Source organism: Phyllosticta citribraziliensis (genome assembly GCF_038025025.1).
Source record: "Phyllosticta citribraziliensis strain CPC 17464 chromosome Unknown J3D65scaffold_2, whole genome shotgun sequence".
Taxonomy (NCBI): Eukaryota; Fungi; Ascomycota; class Dothideomycetes; order Botryosphaeriales; family Phyllostictaceae; genus Phyllosticta; species Phyllosticta citribraziliensis.
In genome coordinates, this window is record NW_027117339.1 from 272,830 (window position 1) to 295,897 (window position 23,068).

A 23,068-nucleotide genomic window follows, 5' to 3' on the forward strand; every position below is an offset into this window, starting at 1 on the left:
TCGAGCATCCCTCGCTCTTAGTCCTACACTCCTTTTTCAGACAGCGTGGTAGAAAGAAGGACGAATTCAGAATCGCTAGCAAACAACACCCCATCCAGCCAACCGTAATCGTATCATCTCTCATGTCCAGCGAGATACAATATCCACTCACAAACGCCAACCCGCTACCATCAAAGCGTATTCCCAGACGCTTGCGATTCCATCCGTATAAAAAGATCCGGCCTGTACCCTGTACCCTATCCTATCCTATCCTACCTACACGTCGTATCGTTCTAGCTCAGACAAAGTCCCATAGTTTCGTAACGTCATCATACACAGGGCGCCGCTCGTCCTGACAGACAAGCACGCCGTCTTTGTTCGCCCAGGCAGCCGGTTTAGACCTGGCTCATGGACGGAGCAGGGCCGCGCACGCTGCTGGCGCCGCTGCTGCCGGCCAGCCCGTCGCGGCGCTGCAGGAACGAGAAGACGGCCGAGGCAGCAAACGCCACGAAGCCGAACCACAGAAAGGCCGTCGAGGCTTGGGCTTCGCGGCAGCGCTTTGCCGTGTCGGCGGCGCCGTTGGTGATGGAGTTGCTCCTAGTGTAGCCCTGGATGATGTCAGTGACAAGGTTCGTTTTCAGAAAAAAGTGTTGGACGTACGTCGTTGCTGCACGAGTGCACGCCCAGGTAGGCGGCTAGGGCGATGCCGCCGCACAGGAAAAAGAGCGTGTTGGCGACGTCCAGGCCCATCATGACCAAAGGCACGCCCAGGCCGTCCTTGACCGTGGCAGGGATGAGGTAGAAGAGCGACAGCATGGCAAAGACGGCAGCGAACATGGTGTAGTTGATGACGCTTGGGTTGCCGGAAAAGGCGTCGGCGATGATGCTGCCGACGAGGGCCATGATGAGGAGCGTCCAGAAGAACTGCAGTCTTTGTTAGCGCGCTGAAGCGTGCACATGGGTCGCGAATGCGTGGTCAAGTACCTGGAGCCCTCGGAGGATAACGTTGAGAGCCTTGGAAGCCATGGCTGGAGTTGTACGGTTGGAGGCGGTCTTGTTGGTGACAATGTTTCTGCCTAGGAGGGAGCTGTGGTGTGGTGTTGTTATACAGCCAGGATGTGTCGAGTAGTGACGTCGGCGGTGGGATGACGTCGCGAGGGCGCACCAGTGGCCGCTCAGCCCTTCCCTTCCTTTGCAGCGATATTTTTCTCGCGGCTGGCTTGCACAAGCGCGTCGGGCGGTGGAGATTAATTCGCGAGGAATGCAGTCAAGGCCTCTGCAAGCAAGGTGGTGAGTGTCCGACCTTGATCTTAAGAGCAGAGCAGGCAACGACCTGGATCGCTACAGCAACGCCATCTTGGCGAGAGGAAGTTGTGTCTGTAGCCGCTGAGTCGTCGGCCGCGACACCATGCACGTCGATCTGGTCGCTCGCCTCACCTTTGACTGGGCCTCGCGCCTCGACGCCATCCCAACGCGCGCACTGCCACACTCCCTGCTTGACGCTGGGTTGGGTGGTGAGAATTAAGCCCCGGGACAAACCAATCGACGTCGTGTGCCACGACTAGACGACAATTTTCTGCGGCCAAACCAAAAGTCCGGCAATAAACCCCAGTCGCTGCACCTCGATTCGCCATTGCTTTGTTTCACTGGCGAGTCACACTGCAGGGTCATTCGCTGTCGCCAACCGCTAGAGACGTCGAGGTCACCACCACCAACCAACGCTGCGACAGTGCCTTTTTTTCTTTCTTGTCGTCTGCGCGCGTCGACACGATACTGCCGTAGTCGCGGCCGTTGGTGCTAGCTTCGTTTCTCGTTTGGCGCAGCAGACCCGCCTCGTCGACGATGCCTGAACAATTGCAGGGCAAATGCATGGCCACGCAAGCACTGCTCGACACCAGGCAAACGGCGGCCCTGGGCAAAGCGCGATGGTATTCGAGTTTGGACCGCATGACTGAATGAGTAATCTCGTGTTCATTTGCTCGCCGCGCTTGACACTCGGCTTGGAGCCGCCGTAGCCTTGTGAAATTAGGGAGTGCTGCTATTGCATAACACCGTGTGCCACTACGTGTCCTGGTTTATGCGCAACCAAAGTCGAATAATTGGCAATGGCGGATCGATTGTAGGATGGCAGTGATGACAAGTTGGGGCTGAAGAAAAGCACATTGCCCATCGGTGCCCCGCACTGCGCTGAGTCGCAAGTCCCAGAGACGCGGACACGGGAGTCCAGGCCCTTGGTCATCTAAGGTATCGTTGGTGCCCTGCTGCCCGCAATTGACGGTTGCGACCCGCGTGTGCAGCATGGGTCATGGAAAGTTGGACGTCAAGAGACCCAACTTGGAGGCTGGAGTGAGGCAGAATGATGAAGAGGGGAACGAGGTACCAAAGTCAATAGCTACAGGGAGAGTTGGTTCGGAACGGCGCCCCCAGCCGAGAAGCGCTACTGCAGTGCCAAGCGGGCCCAAGGAGCGTTGGTGGTTCCTGGGAACATGAAGCTTCTTCACCGCCAGAGTATAGAGATTGAAGGAGCCAGATGCGGAGAGACGAAACTGCAACGGGGGCCGGGGAGGTGTTGGGCATGTCACGTTGTGTGGAGCAGGCCCGGGCAGGGCGGGGATGTTGCTCGTCGTAGGCAATGCAGTTGTAGGCGTTGTGGGTGCGATTTGAGTGGCCAAAAGCGGGGCGCGTCAGGTCAAGCCAGGGGAAGATGGGAATGAAAAAGGCAGATGCTGCGGGGAAGAGCATCAAGATCAAGGAACATAATCATTTGATGGACGTCGACGAGGCTTGGGCGCAGCGCAGCGCAGTGCGGGGCTAGGACTCGCCGTGTCTTTGGATCTCGCGTGTCAGGTATCGCAACGGCCGCGTGACTGGCTCCTGACGGCGCCATCCTCGCAGCTGCGACGAGCACGGCGGAGTCTTGTCACCCGTCCGGCACGCCGGTGGAGAGGAGGCTGGGGATCCATGCAGGCATGCAGACCCTGAGCTGGGGGGAGGTGGTGAGGTGGTGAGGGGAGTAAACGGCAGCATGGTAAAGAGGACGACGACGATGAGGAGGGCGACGACAACAACTGAAAGAAGAACAACACGTCGACAACAAGAGGACGCAAAAGGAATACCCACCGCATCTCAGTCGACGTCCGTCCATGGATTGATCATCACCTCACACACAGGTCGGCCCGCCATCGGGCTCCACGGTGCAGCAGTTCATGCCAAAAGCGGCCTAGGGCTTTCCCCGCAATTCCCACGTCCTGAAGCGGCCCCTGACCTTGCTCCCTCTTGCTCCAGGCCATGAGGTGGAAGCCTCAAAGCTATCCAAATCCTCCGCTCCACTTCCGTTGCTGTGCTCTTGTCTTGCATCTCACGCTTCCCTCCGTCTCCCACCGCGCCCACACACCCGCTCCTCAACACCACCAAACCCGTCGCCTCCACCGCGACGACTCCACCGTCTCGTCTCGTCCGCATTCCTCGCCGCTCCGCCCGCGTGCGCACATCCCAGTGGTCCCGGTCCTGGTCCTGGTCCTGGTCCCCGGCCTGCTTCTCTACCGCCCGCCGCGCCAAAGCGGGACCGACTTACCCCAGAGGCTCGGGATTAGTCGAACCACCACTGTCACCCCGAAATCTCGCTCCACATCACGCCTCGACATCTCTTTTCCTCTGTCCGCTCTCTTTGCGCCGCCCCAACCGCCGCGCACCCTCGTCCTCTTGTCGCTTCGCTCTTGCTGCGACAATGTCCATCCGCTGACTGCGCCGCTCCACTCACTGATCGCCAACTTTGCGGCTCAACCAACCCGTGGCGCGCCCCGTCCTTTTTTCCCCACGCCCATCCCATCGACCAGGCGACTCCGTCGCACGCCGTCCTACTTCGTCTTCTCATGCTACCCCTCTCTCCTGCCTCCTCCGCCTGCATACCTTATCCACGCCACCCGCTGGCCGCTCGTCTGAAAGATTTGGGATAGACTGTTTGAGAAAAAGTTCGGCGCATTTGGGCATTGCTTTGCACTCTTCCAGGTACCCTACGCGGCCCTGCCCTGCCCATCGCTCGCGTCGCTGAACAAAGCTGCCGCAGGTTCAGAATACACCTTCCATCAAGACGTTAAACGGGTCGGCTCGGACTGCGCGGCAATAGATACTTCTTCACGGTACGTCGTCGCCTCTGTAAGCTCCCGGGAATCCAGCTGCAGATCACCATCCGGCGTGGTCGCTCTGGCGCTGATGGCACAGTATAGTGATTCCATTGTTGAGATATAGACATAGAATATTCCCCCGGTCCGCCGATCGTTGGCTGTATTTGTTTCGTCATTTTTGTACTCTAGGTAAGCACCATCTTCCCTTTATTTTCGTCCTTGTCCTTGCGTTTGTCTTTTCGCCACCGCGCGTTGCTGGCTTGTGGAATTTGCCGCTTGCGATGTGACGTGTTGCGCGCGTGCTCGTCAGTCGAGCGCCAGGCCCTGAGGAGACTCTAGCCTTGGCCCTGTTCGCGTTGGTCGCTGCCAAAATTTCAATTTTTTGTGCCTTTGCAAAATCAAGAACCAAGGCTGCTAGGCCACGCGAGAAAGACGCGGACGATCTCTCGGTTGAAGCCGAAATTGTATTCCAACAACGCTTCTGGCCAGAGATACCGTTCCTCGAGGGTGTAAATCTTCATGGTTTCAAAGTCTTGGTCCAATTTCGCAGCCTTTTGTAGTTGGAAGCTCGCACGCGCGCCAGGTGGGACGAAATGTTGACTTGCATCGCTGCGTAGTAATTACACGTCCACTTTCACGACGACAGCCACGCCGAGAAACAATTCACAACACCACATTTCGCCTTTTACCTTGAACGAGTCTTTACTCTTCAACCACCACAGCTTCTACCCGATAGACGGTCAACAATAAATCCGTTCTGATAGCGAAAATCCCCCGTTGATCCAACGTTTGGCGGTACGTATTTAGCCAACGGCCCCTTCAGCAAACTCCCTGGCTTTTTGCACAGTTTTCCATGTCACAGCTGTGTGTGGTCTGCGCTGGCCGCCTCCTTAGGCTGGACCAAACGCGAGGTCAACTCATCAGGAGAGATCACCGTGTTCGCATTTCACTGCTTTGGGGGTCGTCCTTGTCGCCATTTCCTCGCGCTCTCGTTGAATTCTGAGTCACAACCGCTGGGAGAGTTTTGGCTGACAAGGCAACTCAGAGACATCATGGCTTCCGTACCATCCACTCGACCAACTCAGGTCAACCCAAAACAGCCCCTCGGCCAGAAGAACGGTGCCTCTTCTCTATACCTGGAAAAGACCCTTGGCCAAGCTCCTCGTGGAGGCAGCCCGCATTCCGAAGCTATCGCATCCTCCGAGGACGAACGCGAAGTTGTAGCCAAGAAGCCTGGTTCGTCAACGACCTCTACGAAAAGCAGCCAGATGCTCCCCCCTCTTCGTCGTGGCTCTTGGTTGCAAGAGGTCCAAGCTGGTCCGACAGCAAGAAGGCCTTCACAGGGCGGAGTTTCGATTACTTCCAACAACTCTCAACCATCAACACCTGGTGAACACGGTCCTTGGAATCCCGCGGGTTACAAGGCTGCATCTGGCGCTGTCTCATTCACTCCATCATGGCCAAACGAGTCTCGCCGCGAGCCCCCCTCGCGCTTGACCGAACTCCCTCAACCCTCAAGCTACTTTGGTACGCTCCTCGGTGCAAGGGAAGAGTTGCGCTCCCCCGGTGTCGAGTCTCTTGGAGACGAGTCCCTACAGGTTCGGAAGGCTGGCAGGTCCCAGTCTTACTCGGTGGGACAGAGCGAGGGCTTGCCGGACCCTACTCAGGGCCGCGCTCGCGCAAGCTTCCAAGCCCCCCGCCCGAGTGGACTGGGAGAGTTGCGCGAGGAGGATTACAGCGGACAAGGTGGAATTCCTGTGAGTAAAGCAGCTCCCGGCCCTGGGTCGTCAGCACTCCTCAAGCATGCGCTGGGAGCGGGCGTCCGTCATCGCGCTTCAAGCACAAGCATCAATCCGGGCGCATGGCACCCGCAGCGCTCGCAGACTTATTCAGAATCCGACTTTGCGGTGGACGAGGCTGATGACAACGAGGATGCGGACATATCCGGACGGCGCGGCGCGTCCATGCTCGGCAGGGGCCTCACGGACAGGCGCTTCAGTGAAATGTCACCACTGCGCACCGATCTGACCCTCAACTCTCCACGAACTCCGTGGCACAACTCTTCGCTTCCTTTCGACAGTATTGACGAGGGTTCCCAATCCCGCCGCCACTCCTTCGCTGTCGCCTCACCTCACTCGAGGAATCCCTTGGGTCATTCCCTCTTCGGAGAAAACAGCATGGACGACGAGACCCTCGCGATCTCGCGTGCAACCGCGAGCACGACTCACGTGACTCAAGACCTGGGCCAGGTCGCCCTTCCCTCACCGTCCCAAGTCCGTCCCACCAGCTACAGTCAAGAGACTGAATACGCACACTTCCGGACAAACTCCGGCGACGAGGAAACCGCCATTGAGCTTGGACAGGCACACGATCGCGCCTTTGCGCAGTCATACTTTTCGGGTGTTGGCCCGGCTATGCGGAGTGCGCAGACAGTCTCCACGGGCTTCACCGCAACGTCCTCTGCTCCACTCAATCCTTTTGCGCCTCCCAGTGTCCCTCGCCCGACCAAGCATCTTTACATCGTGACGTTCAAGTGCTCCCGGTCCGACGTCTACTACATTCCGGAAAATGTTGGTCTTGAGGTGAAGGCTGGCGACATGGTCATCGTCGAAGGTGATCGTGGCCAAGACCTTGGACAAGTTGCTGCCGTTGACGTCTCTCTGGAGGCGGCAAAGGCTCACCTCAAAGAAGCTGGCGAGCAACACTTCCGTTGGCTCATGATGTTTTCCCGCCATGTCCAGGACCGGAACAGCGCGGCAAACCCCAATGGCATGCTAGCCGTTAGCAACGGCGAGCAGTACGGCAGGGAGGGCGGCATGGGCCCTAGACCGCCACTTCAGAGTTCCTTGGGAGATGACCTTCGCCCAAAGATGCTTAAGCGCCTCGCTCAGGGACATGAAATCCAGGTCTTGAGAGACAAAGAGGGCGCCGAGGCGAAAGCCAAACGGGTGTGTCAGCAGAAGGCCATGGAGCACGGACTGACCATGGAGATCCTTGACGCGGAATATCAGCTCGATTACAAGAAGCTGACCTTCTTTTACTACGCTGACTGCTACATTAACTTCAACCACCTCGTGACGGACTTGTTCAAGATTTACAAGGCTCGCATCTGGATGTCGGCCGTCAATCCAGCCTCTTTTGCGACGCCGTCGACCGCTCTGTCGCAGCTACCACCTCCATCCAACCTCGGCCCTGGCGTTACTAACTCTGCCAACGGTGGAGGCTTCGGCAGCTCGAGCGTGGCCGTCGGACCAAGTTACGGTAGGGGAGCTTTCAGCAGTATGTATTACCGACGCGGTCATCACCCTCAACATCGACCAAACACTTACAACATACCAGCGCCTCGAACACCCGGTGGGCTCGAAGTCAGCCCAACTGAAGCACAGCACGACTTCACCGAGAATCAAGGTCGCCAGACATACAACTATGCCCACGCGCCTGCGTACGGTGGTTTCAATCCCGTGGCCCCTGCCTACGCCCCATCCTGGTTGCAGAGCCCGCCGCCCGTTAACCGGTACATGCCGTACCAGTACGGCTTCGGTGGACACGGTCACTCCCATGCAGGATACCCAGCTCATAGCGGCGGCTATCCGGCATACTCTGGCCAAGATACTTCCGGAGGCCGCAACCACGGAGACGGCCACAGCGAAAACGACAATCACGACCTTGCAAACAGTCTTCAGGGTTTGTCCATCAACCGCGGACCGTAGAAGTCGACGCTCATCTTGGAAAGAAGAGTCATTGCTATGCCGCAGATTGGACACGCCCTTGAATTCTATGGAGAGCTACAGAGACTCGAAAATCACGACACCCGGGACAGGAAGGTTTCCCAACAATCCCGAAAGATCCTGCTAGGACCATCAAAAACAGGCTCCCCTTCAGACATATCGGACCTCATGGATCTTTGCTATTCTTTTCCCAATAGCCCTGCCCGTTCGGGCGCGGGCATCTCACTGGCTTTTCCAAATTCCGAAACGAGCCGGCCCATGATCTGCAAAACGACTCACGTCTTCCATTTCGACAGACATCTCTTGCGTGCGCAGATGCGGACATTTCCTGCGTTCAAGACTCCCCCCCTTCATGACCGAAAAGTCGACGACTGCCCCCAAAAACATCTCCAGACGGTACATCATGACCCATCCCCACGATTGACTTCTACCAGCATGGCGTTTTTGGACACGAAGCCAACGAAGCCTGGATGCGCCCCAGCTGTCTGCGGGCCCCGTTTCAGGTGCATCTGGCTTTGCTTTCCATGGCGCTAGATCAAGAAACCAAAGACTGCTCTGCTTCTTCTCGACCACCCATCCCCCCTGCGATTTGTTTTACGGTACGGTAAGGTGCATGCATTTTTGCTTCACCTCTTCTCTCCTCCCCATCTTTTGCGCCGGTTGTTGTTGTTGTCACGCGGCGACGAGGGCAACGGGTGGAAAAAGGGATGGATGGACGGCTTGCTTGCTTGATGGATATCGGTCACGATGGTTTTGCAGATGATGGACGATGGACTTTTACTCGTCGGGCCCCCGGCGGAAAATGGCTTTTCCCTCTTTGCTTCTTCTTCTTCAATTTTCTTGCTGCATCACACCACCAAATTTTTTTGTTTTGCCTCCGGCTCTTGCTACGGTACTTCTGCCTCATCATCATGCACATGCACACCTTGCTTGCTGGCTCTATGCTCTATGCTTTGTTTCGGCAGAGGTTGGTAAAACACTACCTACGCCAACCCCCACACCCCTCCTCTCATCCATCACCAAGACTCTTATCTTTGCTCTTGTCTCTTCTTCTTCCACTTCTCCGTGATTAAAATTGAAATGGCGTCCCGCCATCCAGTGCAGTGCGCTTCTTTCTCGTCGTCAAGGGCCTCTTTCTATTGCCGTCGTGCTGATCTGTCTGCCTGTCTGTCTTATCTGCCTGTCGCGCTTGATCGCTTGCCTGCGCTGTAAATGCTTTTTTTGCTGCTGCTCTGGATTCGTTGCATATGCTTTTGGACGGCCAGGGGTACGGGTACGGGTGTCGAGTCGATGTTTTGACGTTGCGAGATTGATGATGGATGTGCTTTGCTGCCTTTCTGCCTTTCTGCCTTTCTGCCTTCCTCTCTGCCGCTGCTACTACTGCTGCCATTGCTACCATTGCTACCTGTTTTGCGCGCGCGCGCGTCTGTCGAAAGCTAAGATTGCGAAGGAGGGAGGGGCCTTTTCAGATGGCCTGGACTGAATTGTTGGACGTGCTGGGTAATGTCTGGCCATTGTTCGAGCGAAGGGCCTACGTATGGGTTGATGGATGCTTGATGGATGGAGTAGAATGTGGGGTGCGGTGTGCGGAGAGAGAGAGAGGCGTGAGAGATGGTAGAATCTGACTTGTTCTTTTTTATCGCGAGGGCGTGCCGCTCGTCTGTGGCTGTGTTGCGTGAGGCATGCTTGGAGAGTGAGTGATGTGTGAGAGTAGGTAGGCAGGCGTCTTGCTTCGTGGTGTGCTGTGCGATGCCTGTAAACGGACGGGAGGTGGTGCCTTTTCGCTCCTCCCGCCTCTGGGACGCCCTTCCTCATCCACACATCTCTCCAACTCGCACGACACCAACACCAACTTTTGCTGATTCGGCCTCCGAAATTGACGTCGACGACGACGACGAGAATATCTGCCATCTGCGCTGCGTTCAGCTTCAATCGGGGTACGCTTGCAGTACCTTCCTCCCTGACCGCAGCGCCGCGAGCCTCAAATATCGACCAGTGACCAAAAGCCTTCACCTTCACCTTCACATCCAAAACGAAGCCTGAGATCGCGTCAGAGATCAGCGATAGGAACTCTCTCACCTCCCAACAGCGCGCCGCGCTCTTCTCGAGAAGGACAGGGCCGAGAGACAGCTCTGCGCTTCCACCATCAGACCAGCGACCGACGGCCTTCGCCTCCTTCACCTTCACAACCAACTCAAAGCCTGGGATCTGCATCAAAAGAACAGCCACAGAAACGCGCTGTCTCCAGCAGCTGGCCGCGCTCTTCTCGGGAAGGACAGGGCCAAGACACAGCTCTGCGCTTCCGCCATGGGCAGCTCCAGAAGACCAGAGCGTAAGCGCATCCAACATCCTCACCAACCCACTCAACTGACGCAATTGGAACACAGAAGAAGGAAGCTCTCCGACGCAACCGCGACAGTCGCGGTCAAACGGGGTGAGGGGGACGCAAGGCTCAACCTACAGCTACGACGCATACGACGCCGATGGCGACGAAGGCGCAACATTCAGCCAGTAGGTCTTTTCGAACTTGAACGCGCCGCCTGGCACATTATGCGGATGCTCACAAGCTGGATGGCAGGAACATGCACGCAGTGGCGCGAGCCATTGAGACGCGGGCGACGGCAGACATGGAGTACTTCAACGGGCTTCGGGGCTTGATACGTGAAGACAAGCGCAAGAATCTTGAAGCCATTGCCGAATGGGAGAAGCAGACGTGAGTCCGAGCACGTCCATTGCTTTTCGCTCGATCTGCTGGCAGTTTACTTACAAGCGCGCGCAGGGAGACGGCGGACAACGGCTACCTGGAGAGACTGCGTGAACCTCTGACGACCGCCATGGAACCGCCTGTGATGCGCGGCAGAGCGCGAAAAAGGTCATCTAACGGCGCAGAGACGGTGGGCGCGGCAGGAAATCCAAAGAAGTGGAAGGCGTCGAGCGCGAATACGCTCGCGGTGTCGAGGGAGCTGCTTCACGACTACGATCTGATCGAAAGACGGCTGCAACACAGTACGAAAGGCGTGTCCAAGAAGCGTCTGGGACGGAGCTGGCGGATGGACGCAGAAGAAGCGAAGCGGCTGGTGGGAATAGGATATGAAAAGGCACAGTGCGAGATTGCAGACGTGGTACGGGGCAGCGTAAAAAGCGAGGGTGCTACACAAGGTGACGACAAGGAAGCGAGGGCGCATTTCCCGGGCAGAGGAGGGGACAGGGCTGCGGCGGCGGCAGATGACGGCATCTATCAGACGCTGAACGAGGCCGAGCGAGGCGTGCGGCGGTTGACGAGGAGCGTGGCAGCAGATGTTGGGAGTGCACCAGGACCATCGGGTTGACATGGCATGGATGGAGGGGTGGCGGCGAGAGTATATCGAGCACGAGGCATGGACGGTCGTCGGACGGAGAGGAGCGAGGCGAGATGGGGCATATTGCTAGGGGTACCGGTAGCTCTTTTACAACGTGTTCGGGACGAATGGAGATTGCGCGAAGGGTCTGGTTTGGATGTTGCTATTATTTTCGACGGGAGGTGAAGTGGTGAAGTGTCGGAGCCGCGTGCGCGTCGGCCTGTCTGCGCCTGCGCCTGCGCCTGCATTAGCTGACTAGCTCCAGCGCAGACCTGACCTAACCTAATCGTCAGCTGCTCTAACTACCTTACCAGTACCAAGCCTCTTTGCCCCGTCCACTGCGCCTGTTTGGACACCGTTCATGCGCTTTGCTCCCAGACCACGTCGCTCGTTCGTCATCGCTGCAGCTGCAGGCCCGCCATGATATAGGCACTCTGCCAACCTCTGCCTCTGCTGCCAACACCCAACCCACAGCCTGACACTCTCTCTCCACAACATATTCCGCCAACACCACGACGCCTGACGAGATAGACATCACCCGCGGCGCCGAACCTCTGGCCGCCAGAGTCGAGCGCCATGGTCAAGGCTGACCCAAAGCGAAACTACTACGCCGACCTGGAGGTCGCGCCAGACGCCGATGCCGACGACATTCGCAAGCAGTTTCGCAAGCTCGCTCTAAAGTGGCACCCGGACCGCAACCCGGGCAAGGAGCAAGAATGCGTGCCACGGTTCCAAGCCATCCAGGCCGCTCACGAGATCTTGGGCGACCCTGGCGAACGCACCCGTTACGACATGGAGCGGCGGAAGCGAGGTTTCTACGGTGCAGCATCGACAACAACAAACACGCCCGGCGCCTCCAGAGCCTCCGCTGCGAATCCGCCTCGACCCAACCCTTACCAGGCCTACTCCAACTTCCCTCCGCCTCCCCGCCGCACCGGTCCCCAGCGCGCTCATGCTCCGCCGCCCAAGCCCGAACAGCCCTCCACCGCGTCGCAGGGTGCTAGCCGCTTTGCCAATTTTCCAAAGCCCCCGCCCACTGCCCAAAAGCCTGGATACAACAAGGACAATGCGCAGAGCAAGGCAAACGTCTTTACGGCGTGGGAGAGCATGCGCCAGAAGCAGCAGAGGGCCTCTGCGGGGCCGAGGCCCATGCCCACCGACGACTTTGAGGCCAGGTTCGAAAGAGCGGAAGGAAGTAGATCTGCCTGGGACCAGTTCAACAGGGCAAACCAGAGCAAGCCCGGCATGGGACGTAGCACGAGCACTCGCATGCCGAAGAAAGGTGGTTTTGACCCCGCAACACCAGGCGCTGATGAGCCTCCGGCAGCGAGCACCTCTGCATATCAACGGAGCCGTCCAGTCCCTCCTCCGCCTCCCCCGCCCAGGCAGCCGGAACCAACGGGCCATCATCCTCCTCCGCCCCCTCCTCAAAATCCGCCACCTCAAAGGGAAAGCCAGCAGCACCAAGACCCTCTCAAAAACTTCAAGGCGGCCTTTGTCGATGATCCGCTTGCTCGTGGCCACCGGACACGGACGCCATACGGCTCTGCCGGCGGCGAGAAGATTTTCATAGACCCTCAGCGACGCGCCGAGAGCCAACGAAATTCACCCCAGAATCCGGGCACGCCAACTAATGCGTCAGGCACTTCGACCCCCAACATGCCGTCGGGACGCCCCCGCAGCGCAAGTCCCCCGCGGAGAAGAAGAGGCAAAGGCAATGCCACGCGCCCTTTTACCATGTACAGCTCTAGTGACAGCGAAGAAGATTTTGTTCCAAACTGGAACCAAAAGCCGACGCCAAACCAAAACGCGCAGAAAGACGGCCCTTCACCCGACGTCAATGGATCCCCCGGACAGAGCGGCAATGCCACCAATGCAAACGTCAACGGTGGTGAGGGTCCAAAGTCTCAGCCTTCAATGTACGACACTACTCCCCCTGTTTCTCAATTCAAGTCAAAGACGCCCTCGTCGAAAAAGCCTTGGCCGTACTGGGCGATTCCGTCCAGCGTGACGCCGCCAAGCTCTTCGTCTGCGGCATCGACTTTCTTTTCAGCGTCGGCAGGGGGCAACAGAAAGCGCCAGGCGTCTAATGGCGTGTCTCCTGTCGCACACAAGTCTCAACGGCCCGATGGAGGCCAGCAAAAAGGAATCGCTGACTTTGTCGACAGCTTCAACTTTCAGATTGACCCCGACGCGTTCGAACCGACCAAGCCGGCCCAGCAGCAACCCAAGAGTAAGAGCAGTGAGAATATCAACACGACGTTTTCGCCTGGTGATTGGCACGGAAAGTTTGAAGGCAGTACGGATTACTTTGGCGGGCCGGTGCCCCCGGCAAGTAGTCGCAGATCTCCTGTGCGCCGCAAGCCGTCTAATCTGCAAAAGACTGGATCGTCTCGCCCGTCTCGTTCGAACTCGACGTTTAGCCCCAGCCCGGCCCGCGGGACCTCGCAGCCTCGTGACCATTCCAGCGCACCGACGTCTGCCACGGCAGAGAAGCCGCCGACGGCAGGTTTTGGACCGGTCAAGTTTTCGCAAGATGAGTGGGCCAAGACGTTCAAGGACCCGAGTTTCTTCATGCCCAACGAGCCGCCCAAGTCGACGTCTCCTTTGAAGAATCAGCCTCCGCCGAGGAAGACGAAGCAGCCCAGGAGCAGGACCAAGACTCGACAAGCTAGCGTTGCTGAGGAGGATGGCTCGGACGACGTTGAAGAGATTCCTGGTACGGCAAGGGAGGCTAATACAGCAGAGGGAGACGGAAGTGCCATGGACATCGATTCCACCCCGCCAACTTCGGCACCAGCCAACGGAGCCACGGAACCCAAGCCCGTCTACGTGCACCACCCAGAACCGGCTCAGAAGAAGCAGACGACGGAGAGCGCAAGGGCTGCAGACGGCGGCGACACGATTCGCCTCGACGACCTCAAGAACGTGGCGCCCTTGTCCGGTTTCAATCAAGAAGGCCTCAAGAACCTCAACGATCTCGGCCAGAATCTTCCCTTTCAGTCGCAGCCGGCGGCAGCGCACCCCAGACGATCATCGGAAGCCGGCTCGCTGCGTCTGCCGGACCCGCCGCGGGCGCCAGAACTGCCGCAGCGCCTCACAGTCGTGACGTGGACGGAGTTTTTGCCCAAGATGGGGACGTACGTGCGACTCTTTCAGCAGTTTGACTCGCACATGCTGCAGCACTTTGCGGCGCGACAGGCCGAAGTCGACGCCATGGGGTCGGCGTCACAGTGGCTGGGCGCCCTCGGCGACACGACGGCGGGTGGCTTCGCCAGCTACATGCGGGGCATGCGGGAGGACGAGAGGGCGCGGGCGCACTGGACGGTGGCGTGGGAAAAGCACAAGGCGACGATGGAGCTGTTTCAGGGCTGCAGGGTGAGGGTGTTGAAGGGCGTACCTGCGGCTTGAACAAGGACGGGTCCAACAAAAAACGAGGGTCGAGCTCTTTTGTTGATTTTGAGGTCGTGGTGGTGCGGGTTGGATTGGACTGGACTGGACTGGACTGGACGGCTTTCTCTTCGACTTTTTCTTGACCTTCCTTCTCTACTCTGCAATGTGGCGGCGAGTACAGAATACGAGCGACAATGGTTGACCGCATGGCCGATGAAACACGAATATACCTAGCGAGACAGACAGAGAGACAGACAGATGTATACAGTCGGTGGGTTGGGGTAGGGCTCCGAGAGAGGAGGGCTGAGGGCTGGACTGGACTGGACGGACCGCATTGGGACCGGTCCTCTTTGACGACGAACCAACGGTGTTGATGGGGGTTTGTTTTGTGGAAGCAACATTGAGTTGAGCGATGATAGCGGCAGAAGCAACAGGAGTCAGGCAAACCGGTCGGTTGGTCGGTGGTGGAGGAGGAGGAGGAGAATACCCCCTCATGAAAGCACGTGTCAATTTTTACTCGGACCTCCCTGAGATGACTTGTCCATGGTGGTGGTGGTGGTGGAGTGAGCTTGAAAAGACGCGTGGGCCGTGACGAAGGCGGTTGGGCGGTTGGGTGGTTGGCTGTCTTTAAGCGCGTTGGGGACGTCCGTGGGGATGGATTTGCACAGGGGGTCGTCACGGAGCCAATTCGTGAACGCGCAACCAGGAAACCCCACTCGCTCTTTGAGCGTGCCTGGTGCTGGCGCCTCTCTGCAACGTTATCATGGCGTCGTGTTTCCGTCTGTTTCTTTTTCGTCTGCTGTCTCTCCTTCTTTTCCTCCTTCTCTCTCTCTTCAGTCACTCTTTTCGCCGCCGTCGTCGTCTGGCCTCCAACTATCCACCCCTCTCCTGCAGCTCGCCGCGAACCTAATCTGTTCGTCCACACGACACCACCCTGCCCCGGCCTAACCTAAACCGCTGCTTGCTTTCCTGCCTGTCTGCCTGGTACGAGCGCCGCCAGTAGCGCAGAGTTCGTCTCGCCCTTTGCTTTCGATCCTTGACTCGCGATCGAGAGCCTTGCGCGGGACCATCCGTCTTGTCTGAACTGCAAGACATAATTACGACACCGCCGCCGCCACCACCAGTCCGATGGACTGAATGATTACTCATACTCGACCTCCCGATACCCCTCATCTTGCGGAAACCCACCATGCCTGAGAATGGCGAGAGCATCGCGATCCCGTGGTTCCGCTACTACGCCGAGGCGCTCTGGATGGTCGTCAAGGGGAGGAAAGGGCGCCATCTCTTCCTGACGGTCCTCCTCGCCACCGTCACAATCGTGCTTCTCTGGTCCTATTCGAACGAGGTGCGTGTTGTCTTTCCCTTTTCCTCCTCAACTTGGCCTCCCGCGTTGGTGGGTGGAAAAGGGGCCTTGGGTTTCAATCCTCGTTTCGCAATTGTTGATCACCAGGCTTTTTGGTGGTGGTCTTGTTTATCTCCACTCTTTGTACTGACCAAGTTGGCTGGAGCAGAACTTGTCGCCAGCCGCCATTTCGGGGCATCGGGCAGACGATGAATTGTGGCGCGCAGAGAACGATCGTCACGTCCATGCCACCGCAAGTGCAGAGGCGGTTTCGCAGACGCCGTCATCGACCAACGAGGCCAACTCGAACAAGACGGACAACGACAACGCGGCGACAGCGACAGCGACACCGAAGCTGGAGCCTCTGCCCTTCACGGCCAAGAATGGGCCGACGTTTCGACTGCTGATCCCAGCCGCGGAATCCGACGCCAACTTTTGCCGCAGCATCCTGTCGACAATGCTGCTCGACTATCCGCCGCCGACGATCCTGGGGTACAACAGCCGGGACCAGACGGCCAGCATCGTCGGCGCCATATACGCCCACCTCGAGGATCCCCACATCTGCGACGACGATCTGATCCTCGTGGCCGACGGCTATCGCGCGTGGTTCCAGCTGCCATCGTCGGTGCTCGTCAGGCAGTACCAGCGCGTCACGGCCGCCGCTAACCAGCGCCTGAAGAAGACGTACGGCGTGCTGCGCGGCGGCGGCCAAGGAGCAGAGAAATTGCAGCGTTTCCGCCAGACGGTGCTGTTCGCCGCCGACACGCACTGCTGGCACTACACCGACAACGACGTCGCCTGCGACGCCGTGCCCGACGCGCCGGGCGTGTGGGAGCGCGCCAACACGGCCAAAAACGCGTCGGCCGCCGTCTTCAACCCCAAGTTCCTCAGCTCGGGCATCGTCATGGGCCCCGCGCGCGACTTGCGCGCCGTGTTCGCGGCGGCGAGCAAGAAGAGCACCGGCGCGGGCGGCGCGCACGACTTGCAGCACGCGCTGCAGACCATGTACAGCGAGCAAGAGCAGGCGCGCGAGGCGGTGCGGCGCGCCAATCTAGGCGCCGCGGGCCGCGTGCGCGAGTGGCTGTACTCGACCGTGTACGGGTACGGCCAATCGCAGTTCCTCAGGGGGCGGCGAAGTAGCAGCAGCGCGTCAGGGGGCGGACTCGGCATGAGCAGACGCAACCTGACCATCGAGGCCGGCCGCGACTACGAGTTCGCCATCGGACTGGACTACGGCAGCGCGCTCTTCCAGTCCATGTCGGCGCCGCACTCTTTCAACGGCGACGTCGAGTTCCTGGCGGCGGCCGACGCGCTGGCTTTCCCGGACCCCTCGATGCACGCGCTGCCGCCGGCGCTGGCCGCGCTGCCGTCGCCTTTCTTTCTGCCTCCTGCCGACAAGGCGAGTGAGGATATACCGGATAATGCCACGACGCCGCTGACGCTGACGCCGGGCCTGGACGACTTGCCGGTGGACCTGCCTTGGTCGGCTCTGCCCCTTGCGCGCAACCTTCTTACTGGCGCTGCGCCCGCGAGTCTGCATTTCCCGCCGCGGCTGTGGGCGAGCGGTGGTGACGGCATCGGCGCTCGCTCCCTGCACGCCTCATACTCCTCTCCACAAACCAACAACGACGGCACCTCCTCCTCACCCCCCTCAAACCCCCAAGCAAACCACCCCTCAACACCACACCACCGGCTCTCGCCGCTGTACAAAACGCCCCAATCCCCCAAAGACTCCTCCCCTTCATCGTCAACACACTCGGACACCGCCGACGCCGAAGGCATCGACCCCGGCACCGACACCACCACCCCGCCCACCTTCGCCCACCTCGACCCGCGCGATAGCGTCTACCGCCACCTGTGGTTCGTCCGCTACGCGCGCGCCCTGCTGCGCCGCCACATGCGCCGCACCACGTTCCACTCGCTGCTGGACAACGAGATTGCGGCCGTTGAGGAGTCTGGCTCCTCCAACTCCCCTGACCCCTTACCCAACAGCCCCAACAGCCCACCCAGCGGCTCATCCAAAGGCGAGGCTACCGGCGAGCCTGACGGCTCACCTAAAGCCTCGCCGCGCTGGCAGACCCAACGCGACCGCGACCTGCACTTCGACCGGCGCGGCGGCGCGGGCGGCGTGTGGACGCAGCAGGGCGAGTGGCTGGCGTGGGGCGACGTGTGTCGCGGGATGGAAGAGGAGGTGTTCGCAGCGGACGATGGGTGGGGCGAGTGGGGCGAGGAGAGGGCGAGCAGGGGCATGTTTGAGGATGCGCGGAAGGCGAAGAAGATGCCGGTGGCACGGCCCGCGGATGGAGAGAAGAACGAGAATGTGGGGCAGAAAAAGGAGGGGGGGGGAGTGAAGGCTGGTGGTGATGGTGGGGAGGGAGAGACGCAAGCCGCCGTGGCACGGCCTGCAGACCAAGAGAAAGAGCAAGAGAAAGAAACGGTAAAAGAGCAGCAGAAGGAGGGCGAGGCTAAAAGCGACGACGCTGAGGGCGGCGTAGAAGAGCACACCGTCTGGGTCGATCCGCCGCCCGCCGCTTGAACCCCAAACCCCCTCCCTCCCTCCTCCTCCCTTTACTTCCTCTCCCCCCTCCTCTTGTCTCCACACTCTTCTCACTTCGTTCAAAGCACGCGCGTTTAGGCGTTGGAAATCGGCGTTACGGTTACGGTTACGGTTACGGATGGATGGATATACCTACGTGTATTGTGCTGCATGGACCGTTTTCTTCATCATCGCTTCTCTGCATTTTTCTTCAAGGCTCAGACTCTATACATAGATGGAGCTGCAAATATTGGCACAGGTATTTGTTGGTGGTAGTGGTGGTAGGAGGGAAGTGGTGTAGCTAAATAATCAAATAGTAAAAAGTAAATGGCAAATTTTGAATAAAAAGGAAGAAATGAAAGAAGACTGCGACATGGCGTGTAGCAGCTCTGTGAGTGGTCATTGCTTGTACGCCTATGTCAGAAAGGCTGCACTGCGGTGGTGGGTGGTAGGATGGCTTTCTGTAGTATCCATTGATATCTGTTACATCCCTGGTATTTTTATTTTTACGTTGGTGGTATAGGCCGTGTTAGTCCTCCCAGTGCCCTGAGCAGGTATGTAGAAGATAGATAGACACACACCACCAAGTCCATCCACCACAGGCACCCGTGCACCCATCCATCAAACCCCCCCGTCCTTTTCTTGCCTTCACCTTTCTGGCCTTGTAGACCTCTAGCTTTCCAGACTTCTGGTGGGCTTACCGATGGACAATCTACATGCACATGTTCATCTATCTTGTGTCTGTATTTTCAGTAGCTTGTTCGTTTTTGTTTGGTCTTCGTGTCATGTCAATTGTCACGCATGTCATGTCTCTTATTCTTTCCGTACGTTTCTTTTGGGAGGGAGGGAGGGAGGGCGGGCAGGCGGGAAGTATCTTTTTGCGTGGATGGATGTGTTGAGGTGAGCCGACTAGGGTAGAGTAGAGATGGCTATGGTAGATAGAGGAGAGTTGCAGGGTAGGCAATTCGGCAAGGCAGCGAGCAATTGGACATATACGCATTGCCTGATTTCGAGATGTTGGAGGGAGGGCATGCTTCCCAGAGCTCGCAGCATCATCATCACAAAACAGTCACGACCGGGGCAGACAGACCAGTCAAAGTGAACACCTCCTCAGAAAGGTTAAGGAGAAACCCGGGTCCCAGTCATTAACTATCGTTAAGAGAAGAGAGAAAAAAGGTTGGGAATCAAAAAGGTGGCATTGTCCCATTCATTGCTACCTGCCGATGAAGGACCACCCGTGTTTCCAGCTCGCAGAATAACCAGCAATGGCACGCCCTCTTGCTGCTGCCTTGAAGGAGTAGTAGTCGCAGCAATTTTGAGAAAAGTAGTCGAAGAACAGCTTCTTCGCTTTGTTGTTGAAGGAGAAGCTGCTGACGACGACGACGATGCTTTTTTTCAACATCCACCAACTCCACCAGCCCCAGATCGACCCGCTCGGTGATTGACAATGACAAGTCACGCCCGACGAGGCGTTTACCTGTAGCGCCAGAGCGAGAGGGTGTTGTGGCGCTTCCAGGTCTTGCGGCGGCCGGCCGACGTCTTGTTGTAGCGGTGGCCACGGTTGATGCCGCGGGACTTCTTGCCGGCGCCAGTGAGGCCACGGTTCTCGCGGTGCTGCAAAACGAGTTAGAAACGACGAATAAAATCGAGCTCAAAAGAAGCAGCGGCGTTCGTACCTTGTGGACGGGCTTGGCGATCCAGTTGATGCGGGCGTCGCGGCGGATGGCCTTGTGCTGGGGGTCGACGAGGATGACCTCGTAGTACTTGTAGGTCGAGTCCTGGTTGATCCAGTACGAGTTGAGGACGCGCAGGTTGGCGCAACGACGACCGACGCGCTCCTCAGCCGTGACGCGGAGCGAACGCTGGTACTTGAGCTGGTTCACACCCTGGTTGGTGGGCTTGCCTATTGGTCGATTCCGTCAGCTAGCCATTCTTTCCTTCGTTCGAGCTCCATCATCGCTCGCAGATTTTGCGAGTCTGCGGTTCGCAGGCAAACGTACCGTAGGTGGCACCCTTGGGGACGGGCCTCTTGCGGCCACCGCGGCGGACGCGGACGCGGTAGATGACATAGCCCTGCTTGGCCTTGTATCCGAGGCGGCGAGCCTTGTCGGGGCGCGACGGGCGCGAGGCGCGGTGGATGACGTTCAGTTGGCGAAGCTGCAAATTGGTGCACTCTCAGCAAAGTTCAACGAGTAACACCAGATGTCAACCTCGCTCCTCTCTCGCAAGAGAGAAAAACGAGGCGATGGGGAGTCGAAGTCTTCATACCTCCCAGCAGCGAACGCGGAGCAGGAAGCGGAGCACATCGCTCTGCTTCTTCTTCTGAAGTTCCTCGACGTACTTGAGGGCACCCATCTGTCGTGGCAGTCGTTAGCTTGGCGAGTCGTGAAAAAAGGGCTTCCGACCGGCGCAATCTCGACCGCAGCGGTCCAAAAAGCTGGAGATTCGCAGGATCGAGACGTCGTCGGCGGATTGGGCGCAAATACGCACCTTGTCTGGTCGTCGAGGTCGGTCGTCGTGATGTCGTCTTGCGGTCGTCGAGGCCCTGCGAAGATTTCGGAAGTTGTGGGTTCGCGATGTTCGCTTAGCGCTGACTAACAAGAGTTTGCGCCCGCTCCCGCGCTCGGACCATCCCGTCGAACCAAAATGGAACCCTCACAAAGACTTGCAGACATCCATCACTGCGGTCATTCGCTGAAATCAGTTTTCGATCTGGTGGATTGAATGTCTCGGATGCAGATAATGGCCAATCCATTGCATTTTCCAGCTTTGCTGAACCTCTCTCGTTCAGACAACTCTCACGTGCACAAGTATCCGCTCAGGCCATCGCCATAGCACAACTGTTTTTCAGGTGTACTGCCATACCAGTGAACTATCTCAAGGCATAGTCAAGTCTCATTCAAAAGACCTGTTCTCGCCAATAGCCAACCAGCCGTACGCTTGAGCCGAGTGGACCATTACCACCCGATTACAAAATGAAAGTACCTCAAAGGGGTATCCAAACCAAAATATTCCCTCCCAGCGCCATGTTCTCCGTTGCCGAGCAGACCCCTTCTTCCAAACGCCCATGAATGCCATTCGATGTCCGTGCTCACCTACCAGTCGTAGACCCACCCAGAGTTCTTTTCGAAAAAGTCGTTGCACGCGTCGCGAAGCAAAATGTTGGTCCGCAGGTCGTCAATCCGGAGGGACTCGCGAGTCAGCGGATCGTACGGGCTGCGCTTGAGGTGCTCAATCAAGGTCGCTCGCTCGTACGAGTGACCAGTCTTTGTCACGACGGCTGCTCAAGAGTTAGCAACGGCCTTGCAGCGGCGGAGAAGAGTGCCTTACGGTCATGCATGATTTCAAACGAGATGTTGTCAATCAGGTAGTCCGGCACCTCCCTCTTCTCCATGTTGTCCGGATCGGCAATGGCGAAGATGTTGCGCAAGTCCTCGAGCTTCTGCGCCGTGCGCTTCGCCAGCTCGTCTCTTTCTTCCACGGCCGCAATCTCACCCAGCTCCCCTTTGTCCGCCCGCTCGCTGATCGACTTGAGCTCCTGGTTCGACGCCGCCTCGATCTTGTCCTCGAGCTCCGCAAGCAAGGGGTTCTTACGCCGCAATCGCTCGCGCTCCCTTCCCTCCCACTTGGCCTTCTTGCATTGCAGCACAAGCGCCGATATTGTCTGCGCGTCTCGCATCGTCGACTTGGAGTTGATGCAAAGATCGTAAGCGTGCAGAGCAGACGAGAGGGCTTCGTTGGGATGCTTCAAGGCGAGCTGTGCGCGCGCTGCATCGAGGCTAGTCAGCAACACCCTTCGTCATGCCACATTCCCAGGGCGTGAAACCCGTCAACTTAAGCTTAATCCCTCCCCCACGGCTGCACTTACCCAGAAATGTGTAAGCCTTCAAGTTGTCCCTCAACAGCTCGATGCTCTTGATGCAGTCGTCGATGGCCAGCCCCCAGCTCTCCAGCTTCATGCGCGCATTTGCCCGGTTGGTGAAGAGGAGCGGATTATTTGGATTCTTCTGAATAGCCTGCGTATACAGCGCCTCGGCCGCCACGTAGTCGCCATGCTTGAAGAGCTGGTTGCCCCGCTCCTTGAGCTGCTCCGACAGATGGGCCATGGGGAAGCGGCTGACGGCCGGGACTCGAGGGATGTCGGGGACGGCGTCCGGATCGGCGGCGACAAAGGGCTCGTCGGTGGTGAAGTCGGGCTGCGAGGCTGCAGCGGGTCGACCGTGGTGGTGTGGAAGTCGGCGGTGGAGGCTGTGCGAGGGGAAGCGCATCCGTATACGTTGCTTCAGGCCTCGGATCGAAGTTTCTGGCATTGTTGCGCATTTGTCACCCGCCGACGAGCTCCTCCTTTGTCGTGCATGACATGGTGGGTTAAAGGAAGGCTAAGTAACGACCGACGGCCTTCACCTCAGCGCAAGCAGGGGTCCTGAGGTTCCGGTTCCTGCCTTAGCAACGTCACCGCACCTCGCAGCCGCCCCGCGGGGAACATGGACATCCATCCGGACGTCCCTTGCGCTGCCACTGCCCACCCACGTACGTCACCACCAATGGCTCCAGCTCCCCCTCAAGCTCCAGCTCAAGCTCTTCCTCGACGGCCGCCCATCCGGTTTCCCACGTCTTAACACGTCAAA

The 23,068-nt window shown here is 58.3% G+C and overlaps 8 protein-coding genes across 8 annotated transcripts; 4 read left to right on the forward strand and 4 right to left on the reverse strand.

The window, feature by feature from the left end:
- Positions 1 to 354: 354 nt before the first annotated feature.
- Positions 355 to 1,325, reverse strand: J3D65DRAFT_196333 (marvel domain-containing protein). The gene is made up of 3 exons (XM_066794388.1): positions 964 to 1,325; positions 640 to 903; positions 355 to 587 (listed from the first exon to the last, which is right to left on the reverse strand). Exons 1-3 carry the CDS (start codon positions 1,003 to 1,005, stop codon positions 375 to 377), a joined length of 519 nt encoding a protein of 172 aa, XP_066658322.1. The 5' UTR covers positions 1,006 to 1,325; the 3' UTR covers positions 355 to 374.
- Positions 1,326 to 3,137: 1,812 nt separating this feature from the next.
- On the forward strand, positions 3,138 to 4,235 carry J3D65DRAFT_196576 (uncharacterized protein). Its single transcript, XM_066794390.1, has 2 exons — positions 3,138 to 4,134; positions 4,206 to 4,235. The coding sequence occupies exon 1, from the start codon at positions 3,268 to 3,270 to the stop codon at positions 3,919 to 3,921; it is 654 nt and encodes a 217-aa protein (XP_066658323.1). The 5' UTR covers positions 3,138 to 3,267; the 3' UTR covers positions 3,922 to 4,134; positions 4,206 to 4,235.
- A 920-nt stretch (positions 4,236 to 5,155) lies between these two features.
- J3D65DRAFT_664463 (uncharacterized protein) lies at positions 5,156 to 7,813 on the forward strand (the record flags this gene model as incomplete). The annotated part of the gene is made up of 2 exons (XM_066802740.1): positions 5,156 to 7,382; positions 7,443 to 7,813. The coding sequence occupies 2 exons, from the start codon at positions 5,156 to 5,158 to the stop codon at positions 7,811 to 7,813; spliced, it is 2,598 nt and encodes an 865-aa protein (XP_066658324.1).
- A 1,842-nt stretch (positions 7,814 to 9,655) lies between these two features.
- On the reverse strand, positions 9,656 to 10,180 carry J3D65DRAFT_612354 (uncharacterized protein; the record flags this gene model as incomplete). Its single annotated transcript, XM_066799011.1, has 1 exon — positions 9,656 to 10,180. A coding segment is annotated over one exon (525 nt), but the record flags the coding sequence as incomplete, so codon positions are not given.
- Positions 10,181 to 11,469: 1,289 nt separating this feature from the next.
- Positions 11,470 to 14,580, forward strand: J3D65DRAFT_583181 (uncharacterized protein; the record flags this gene model as incomplete). Its single annotated transcript, XM_066797726.1, has 4 exons — positions 11,470 to 12,344; positions 12,393 to 12,528; positions 12,559 to 13,088; positions 13,413 to 14,580. The coding sequence occupies exons 1-4, from the start codon at positions 11,746 to 11,748 to the stop codon at positions 14,578 to 14,580; spliced, it is 2,433 nt and encodes an 810-aa protein (XP_066658326.1). The 5' UTR covers positions 11,470 to 11,745.
- An 824-nt stretch (positions 14,581 to 15,404) lies between these two features.
- On the forward strand, positions 15,405 to 18,618 carry J3D65DRAFT_196605 (uncharacterized protein). The gene is made up of 2 exons (XM_066794391.1): positions 15,405 to 15,907; positions 16,074 to 18,618. Exons 1-2 carry the CDS (start codon positions 15,752 to 15,754, stop codon positions 18,438 to 18,440), a joined length of 2,523 nt encoding a protein of 840 aa, XP_066658327.1. The 5' UTR covers positions 15,405 to 15,751; the 3' UTR covers positions 18,441 to 18,618.
- Positions 18,619 to 19,426: 808 nt separating this feature from the next.
- J3D65DRAFT_612365 (60S ribosomal protein eL15) lies at positions 19,427 to 21,073 on the reverse strand. Its single transcript, XM_066799012.1, has 5 exons — positions 20,931 to 21,073; positions 20,709 to 20,795; positions 20,441 to 20,597; positions 20,117 to 20,343; positions 19,427 to 20,054 (listed from the first exon to the last, which is right to left on the reverse strand). Exons 2-5 carry the CDS (start codon positions 20,793 to 20,795, stop codon positions 19,914 to 19,916), a joined length of 612 nt encoding a protein of 203 aa, XP_066658328.1. The 5' UTR covers positions 20,931 to 21,073; the 3' UTR covers positions 19,427 to 19,913.
- A 76-nt stretch (positions 21,074 to 21,149) lies between these two features.
- On the reverse strand, positions 21,150 to 22,845 carry J3D65DRAFT_612371 (uncharacterized protein). The gene is made up of 3 exons (XM_066799013.1): positions 22,309 to 22,845; positions 21,771 to 22,208; positions 21,150 to 21,720 (listed from the first exon to the last, which is right to left on the reverse strand). Exons 1-3 carry the CDS (start codon positions 22,748 to 22,750, stop codon positions 21,536 to 21,538), a joined length of 1,065 nt encoding a protein of 354 aa, XP_066658329.1. The 5' UTR covers positions 22,751 to 22,845; the 3' UTR covers positions 21,150 to 21,535.
- Positions 22,846 to 23,068: the final 223 nt, after the last annotated feature.

Bases quoted from the DNA above. Each gene is read 5' to 3' on its own strand.
- J3D65DRAFT_196605 (XM_066794391.1), top strand. From the start codon at position 15,752: ATGCCTGAGAATGGCGAGAGCATCGCGATCCCGTGGTTCCGCTACTAC. The intron at 15,908-16,073 runs GTGCGTGTTGTC...TGGCTGGAGCAG, and splicing joins TCTGGTCCTATTCGAACGAG to AACTTGTCGCCAGCCGCCAT.
- J3D65DRAFT_196333 (XM_066794388.1), bottom strand. From the start codon at position 1,005: ATGGCTTCCAAGGCTCTCAACGTTATCCTCCGAGGGCTCCAG. The intron at 904-963 runs GTACTTGACCAC...CAAAGACTGCAG, and splicing joins TTATCCTCCGAGGGCTCCAG to TTCTTCTGGACGCTCCTCAT. The intron at 588-639 runs GTACGTCCAACA...GACATCATCCAG, and splicing joins TGCACTCGTGCAGCAACGAC to GGCTACACTAGGAGCAACTC.
- J3D65DRAFT_612365 (XM_066799012.1), bottom strand. From the start codon at position 20,795: ATGGGTGCCCTCAAGTACGTCGAGGAACTTCAGAAGAAGAAGCAGAGC. The intron at 20,344-20,440 runs GTACGTTTGCCT...ATCGACCAATAG, and splicing joins CCCCAAGGGTGCCACCTACG to GCAAGCCCACCAACCAGGGT. The intron at 20,055-20,116 runs GTACGAACGCCG...CTCGTTTTGCAG, and splicing joins TCGCCAAGCCCGTCCACAAG to CACCGCGAGAACCGTGGCCT.
- J3D65DRAFT_196576 (XM_066794390.1), top strand. From the start codon at position 3,268: ATGAGGTGGAAGCCTCAAAGCTATCCAAATCCTCCGCTCCACTTCCGT.
- J3D65DRAFT_612371 (XM_066799013.1), bottom strand. From the start codon at position 22,750: ATGCCAGAAACTTCGATCCGAGGCCTGAAGCAACGTATACGGATGCGC. The intron at 22,209-22,308 runs GTAAGTGCAGCC...GCCTCGATGCAG, and splicing joins GAAGGCTTACACATTTCTGG to CGCGCGCACAGCTCGCCTTG. The intron at 21,721-21,770 runs GTAAGGCACTCT...ACTCTTGAGCAG, and splicing joins GTTTGAAATCATGCATGACC to CCGTCGTGACAAAGACTGGT.